The sequence below is a fragment of the Pelobates fuscus genome, chromosome 13 (assembly GCF_036172605.1).
Source record: "Pelobates fuscus isolate aPelFus1 chromosome 13, aPelFus1.pri, whole genome shotgun sequence".
NCBI classification, from domain to species: Eukaryota; Metazoa; Chordata; class Amphibia; order Anura; family Pelobatidae; genus Pelobates; species Pelobates fuscus.
The window spans coordinates 112,674,726-112,681,869 of record NC_086329.1 but is presented as its reverse complement, the minus strand read 5'-3'; the positions used below and the strand labels follow the sequence as shown (position 1 = coordinate 112,681,869).

The following is a 7,144-nucleotide window of genomic DNA, read 5'->3' as shown; positions in this document are numbered from 1 at the left end:
TGTTATATTTAACTCTGCACATAATTATAAATATATCATAATATGAGCTAAAAGCTTATCATACAATATATACAATAACATTTTGCTGAAAGTAAGAATATAAGATCAAAAATAAATTAATTTATTTTGTAACCTTACATAATTGATTTAATTTGAGATTTATGGCTCTCCTTTTGAAAGTGAAAGAAAATCCTTTAAACGATGATCGTGATCCAATTCAGTTCTTCTCATTTTGAAGCATCAGGGTCTATGATGCATGTGTAACACTCACCATGATCCATCAATGGAATCATTGTCAAAGAAACTCGTTAAACCCAAAGCATAATCAAGCTGTGTTTGACGTAAGCATGAAGACCTTCGAAAAATTAAAGGCTCTCAATGAGGAAGTGCCTCTAGTGACTACATTAAACTACACGTGAGTTGCACATTTTAATTGATAATCCTCATTAAAAAGAAATGTATGTTCCTGTCTCAGGTGTATATTATCTCTCTGGGAGGTTTTGCCAACATATTATATAAAGGCAGGAGCTATGACTACGAATCATAAGATATACTGATTTATTTGCTAGTTTTTTTGTCAGCATGATATTTATACAAAGCAACGTTTTGGGAAATAAGCTTAAACATTTAATTAAACAGAGGAATTCCAAATGTAGACTTTTTTAATGAGATATCAGATAAGTGGTCTTCAGATTATGCAGAAGGTGAGTACATTGTGTTTTATTATATGTCGAGTACATTTTAAAAGAGATTAAGATACGCATCCTTCAATGAGAGATATATCAAAGAATTCTATGATTAAAACATATAATGGCAAGCTAAAACAAGTATTCCATTGTAGAAAGCAGGAAACAACAGGTTTGAGTCAAGTATTAATTAAAATAAGTATGGTTGTGTGTGTATGTGTATATATGTATATATATATATATACAGGTGATACTCGAAAAATTTGAATATCGTGTAAAAGTTCATTTATTTCAGTAATGCAATGTAAAAGGGGAAACTAATATATGAGATAGACGCATTACCTGCAAAGCAAGATAGTTCAAGCCGTGATTTGTCATAAGTGCAATGATTATGGCTTACAGCTCATGAAAACCCCAAATCCACAATCTCAGTAAATTAGAATATTACATGCAATAAATAAAACAAGGAGTGTACATAAAACAATATCGGACCTCTGAAAAGTATAAGCATACATATAGACTCAGTACTTGGTTTGGGCCCCTTTTGCAGCAATTACTGCCTCAATGCGGCGTGGCATGGAAGCTATCAGCCTGTGGCACTGCTGAGGTGTTATGGAAGACCAGGATGCTTCAATAGCGGCCTTCAGCTCTCCTGCATTGTTCGTTCTCATGTCTCTCATCTTTCTCTTGGCAATGCCCCATAGATTCTCTATGGGGTTCAGGTCAGGCGAGTTTGCTGGCCAATCAAGCACAGTAATCCCACAGTCATTAAACAAGGCTTTGGTGCTTTTGGCAGTGTGGGCAGGTGCCAAGTCCTGCTGGAAAATGAAGTCTGCATCCTCATGAAGCTCGTCTGCGGAAGGAAGTGCTCCAAAATCTCCAGGTAGACGGCTGCGTTGCCCCTGTCAGGGTCAGCCTTAGGCCTTTAGGCGCCCTGTGCGAAAAATCTTCACAGCGCCTCCCTCCCCGATGTATGATGGAATGTTTGCGTTGTCTGTGCATGTGATAGATGTGATGACTGTGTGTGATATGTATGCTATGTGTTGGCTGTGTGTGATATTTGTAATGGGTGTATTAACTGTGTGTGATATGCGTGTATTGGTTGTATGTGATATTTGTGCTGTGTTTATTGGCTCTTTGTGATGGTTATTTAATTCAGATAAAAACATGCATTTAGGCCTGCATGTGAATGCAGGTGTATATTTTTGCAGAGTTATGTGCACACATTCCCACAGTCAGATGCACACAGTTATACATATACACTGTCAAATCCACTACATGCAGATAGTCACATGCACAGGATCAGGCAGAAACACACAGGTACATGCAGTAACACACATACACAGTTACAGGTAGATAAACACACTCACACACAATTACAGGCAGACAGCCACACACACACACACACAGGCAGACAGCCAAACACACACAGGCAGAAAGCCACACACACACAGAGGCAGGCAGTCACACACACACACACAGGCAGACAAACACACACAGGCAGACAGTCACTCGCACACACAAACACACACACACACACACACACACGCAGACAGTCACACACACACAGACAGTCACACACACAGACACACACACACACACACAAACACACACAGGCAGACAGTCATACACACACACACACACACACACACACACACACACACACAGGCAGACAGTCACACACAGGCAGACAGACATACAGACACACACAGACAGACAGACAGTCATACACACACACACACACACACACAGACACACAGACAGGCAGACAGTCACAGACACACACACACACACACACACACACACACACACACACACGCAGACAGTCACACAGTCACACACACACAGGCAGACAGTTATACAAACAGATACACACACAGGCAGACAGTCACAGACACACACACACAGGCAGCCAGTCACAGACACACACATACATACACAGACAGTCACACTCACACAGACAATCACATATAGTTACCTCTGTTCATTGTGGAGGCAGACAGGCAGTGCAGCTCCTGGAGACTGTTTGTTGGGGGAAGCAGGGACTCCTTCCTGCTTCCCCTGCAGCAGTTATCCGACACTTTTAGCTCCGCCCATGCCGCATGGGAAGCTCCGCCCTTGCCACAATATTTTTTTTTTAAAATCCCGGCCAGCCATCTTTGAGCTGTGTCTGCCACATGGCGCCCCCTACTCCATGGCGCCCTGTGCGTCCGCACAGCTCGCACACCCCTAAGGCCGGCCCTGAGCACAGTGGATTAACACCAGCAGATGACATGGCTCCCCAAATCAACACAGACAGTGTGTGCCTCTCCATTCTTCCTCCAGACTCTGGGTCCTTGGTTTCCAAATGAGTTGCAAAAGTTGCTCTCATCAAAAAAGAGGACTTTGGACCACTGAGCAACAGACCAGGTCTGTTTTTCTCCAGGCTGCGGTCATACCTGCTGCTTGTGCACCTTTTTCTTCCACACTTTTCCTTTCCACATAACTTTCTATTAATGTGATTTGATACAGCACTTTGGGAACATCCAACTTCCTTTGCAATTACCTTTTGAGCCTTTCCCTCCTTATGGAGGGTGTCAATGATGGCTTTCTGCACAACTTTCAGGTCACCAGTCTTCACCATGATTGTGATTCCTACTGAACCAGTCTGCGAGACCATTTAACCCCTTAAGGACCAAACTTCTGGAATAAAAGGGAATCATGACATGTCACACATGTCATGTGTCCTTAAGGGGTTAAAGCAGGGCTGTCCAACCTGGGCCCCCCAGATGTTGCTGAACTACAACTCCCTTGATTCTTTCAATTAAAAAGATAGCCAAGGAATCATGAGAGTTGTAGTTCAGCAACATCTGGGGGGCCGCAGGTTGGACAGCCCTGGATTAAAAGGCTCAGAAACCCTTTGCAGGTGTTATGGCTTACTTTGCTGATTAGAGTGGGACACTGTGAGCCTAGAATATTGCACCTTTTCACAATATTCTAATTTACTGAGATTGTGGATTTCGGGTTTTCATGAGCTGTAAGCCATAATCATCACCCTTATGACAAATCACGGCTTGAACTATCTTGCTTTGCAGGTAATGCATCTATCTCATATATTAGTTTCCCCTTTTACGTTGCATTACTGAAATAAATGAACTTTTGCACGATATTCTAATTTTTCGAATATCACCTGTATATACATACAGTAAAACCAAATATGGATAGAAATAACTTAGATATACTTAAAAAGTCCCAGAAGAATAAAACAATGGTCTTTTTTCTAAAAGCCTCTGAGGAGGAGATACTTTAGTGTAGATCAGTCAAAGGTCCTCCTTGGCGATCAAATTAATTAGGTTTTGATTAATTTAAGGAGTTCTGTTATTGGCATCTCATGTAAAATAAAAGCAGAAAAGAAAAAACAATAGTGCAACCCAGTATGTTCAATATCTCAATTATGTGAAGAAAAAGAATCACTCACAAGGATAGAGCCACCAATCAGCTCTTAGATAAGGCTGTGAGTGGTATAATCTCCACTCATAGATAAAACTGGAATTTTTCTCTTTGAGTGTTCACAATGGAAGCAGCATATAAAAGAATAAAAACAGGATATAGTGCTCACTGTTTCAAACCAATAAAAGTGTGTGGAAAAGTATGAAAATTACCCACAATTTTAAGAGCACCTTATGCTCAATGCTATCAACTGACCAACCAAGGATATATATGAGTAGAGGTAGATGTCGTGATGGTCCCTGGCAAGGCTAATTTAAGATGATAAAATAAATGTAGGATAAAAAATATAATATGTTGAGGATAAAAAAATATTTATTGTAATATACCACAGAAAATTAAATAAAAGCAAATTAAGTAGTCCTTCTGAACAGTCACAACTGGTTTCATCCTTGGGCTTTCTCAAGTGATCAAAAGTGTTCCATTGTAGCCTGGTGGAAGGAAAATAAAGTTTCAAATATATGAAAAGAAATCCACACACAAAACACCTCGTAAAAAGTCATATCACATTTAACTACACCACACCAGTATACGGCATACACAGTTTTTGTGTTCTGTAAAATGCTTTGCTCACATTGACATGATCAATGGAGTAATCATAATAGATTATGTGAAATGCAACACTAACACCAAGAGCATACAATCTCTCTGTCGTAAGCCATGTCAGTATACTGTGCTTTGTAATATCTAGAAACTATTTATTGCATGCAGAATCTCAGAAAAGGAACACCACATAATATAATTTCAATGTAAATTAAATATTCAAGCAATAAATCAAATTGATAAACAATGCCAATTAAAATATTTAATTATTATTAGACTTGCACACAGATCCCTTTCAGCTCCGTTCACGGAATCAAATGCCTGTTAATTGGAGGAAAAAACTATTGGTTTAGGATTTTTCTGATGAATCAATTTGTTTGTCAATCAATTGACTGGCATTTAATTTGTTTCGATGCAGTTTGAAGATATTTGTACAAAAGTCCAATTATTATTAGAATTACTTGTAGTAGTAATAGAAGTCATATTTTTGGCCCAAAAATAGCAGCATCCAATCACCAACTTTATCTAAAGCATCTCTACTGAACCTTTTAATTAGCTGTTTTTTTACAATGAAGTAACAGTAAAATAAACACATCTTTGATTTAACAGTGTGTTAAAGAACATTGCCCTGCATGGAAGAGGACCTTTGGGATAAGAAATCCATGTAGACTTGCACAGCATGTATGGCACTTTCATGAACAAATCTGTAAAGGGATGAAAAAACATGACAAGTGAGTGTATCGAATGTAATACAATAAGGCATTAACATGATCAAATCCAAAGGAAATCTACTTTTAAAGCTTTATCAAACCGATGTATCAAATTTAAGAAATCAGACATCAGTGACCGAATTCACCTTGCTTGGTCTGACTGACATGGCAGAACTTGAAATTGTTTTTTTTCCTGTCTGTTTCCTATTTTTCTTACTAAACCTTTCAGGAAATCTCTTTATCTTGGTGTTTACAATTTCTAATCCCAATTTCCATACACCCATGTATTTCTTCTTGGGGAATTTATCCATCTTCGATATGTGTTTCTCTTCTGTCGTTGTGCCTAAAATGCTGTTTGATTTCTTGACCCCAACGAAGACCATCTCATTTGAGGGCTGCATTTGTCAGATGCATTTTTTCCATTTCTTTGGGAGCTCTGAGGCCACATTACTCACAATAATGTCTTATGACCGTTATTTGGCAATTGGAAGTCCCTTACATTACTCACACATCATGACAAATAAGGTTTGTCGCCTCTTAGTTTTTTTATGCTGGGTTATTGGATTCTTGCATTCTCTATTGCACACGGTACTAACTGCAGTGCTTCCTTTTTGTGGACCTAACTTGGTAAACCATTTCTTCTGTGACATAAAGCCAGTGCTGATCCTGGCTTGTACAGACATCTCTCTGAATATGAAGCTTCTCACCATGATTACTGGAATCTTAGCCACCTCCTCTTTTCTTTTGACGCTTATTCCTTACATTCTGATTGGTAGACTCCTTTATAAAATAAAAACTACAGAGGGCAGAAAACGTGCATATTCTACCTGCAGTGCACACTTTACCGTTGTTCTTCTTTACTATGGGACAGCAGTATTTACTTACATTAGACCTACGCAGATTGAATCTTTAAACCAAGACAGGGCTGCTGCCGTCCTATTTACTGTCATAACTCCGGCTCTAAATCCAATTGTTTACACCCTGCGTAATAAAGAGATTAAGAGAGCCATAAATCGAATAAGAAAAGGCTTTTGTGGTATAATATAACAATATTACAGCAGTTTCCTTTTGTGACTGCTGTGTTTTTACCAGAGTTATAGTTTTATTAACAGGTTGATGAATGTAGAGTTCATATAACAGTGACACTTGGAAGGGTTAAGCCATTTCAATCAATTTAGGAAACCTAAATAAGAAAGAAAACAAAAGGTGAACAGAAAGACAAATAAATCCATAACATATACATTAACATGTTATTCTTTATTAATATATTAGATTATTATTGATGTAATTTATTCTAAGAATATGGGAATTTTAAATAAAGAATTTAAAATAGTTTGAGAATTGTTTTTAGGTGATTTATTCTTAAACCATATTGATATTTCTCTAAATTACACGATGCACATTTCAGTGCCACTAGCGTGCACCTTCGTCAGGGGCACTGAAATGTGCGTTGGGTTCTTTTCTTTCTCACTTACTGCACAGGGCACTCTGTCACCATGCACAGGGACCAACATTCTAAGTATGGTCCTGCACATTAGCACGTTTTAACCTGTCCTTTTTTTCTTCCCCCTGTTTTTGGTCTTTTCATATTAGTGGGACAATGTACACACTTATACCTGTTGTTTTTTTCATTTAGGCATTACAGACAGCCACTATAGGTCCGTTAGCAGGGGTCAAGTCCTGGGGAAAAAAGTGTGGGAACTCACCCAAGATTCCTGC

At 38.7% G+C, this 7,144-nt stretch overlaps 1 protein-coding gene across 1 annotated transcript; it reads left to right on the top strand.

Moving 5' to 3' along the window:
* Positions 1-283: 283 nt before the first annotated feature.
* LOC134582744 (olfactory receptor 12D1-like) lies at positions 284-6,472 on the top strand. The gene is made up of 2 exons (XM_063439384.1): positions 284-294; positions 5,545-6,472. The coding sequence occupies exons 1-2, from the start codon at positions 284-286 to the stop codon at positions 6,470-6,472; spliced, it is 939 nt and encodes a 312-aa protein (XP_063295454.1).
* The last annotated feature ends 672 nt before the right edge of the window (positions 6,473-7,144 follow it).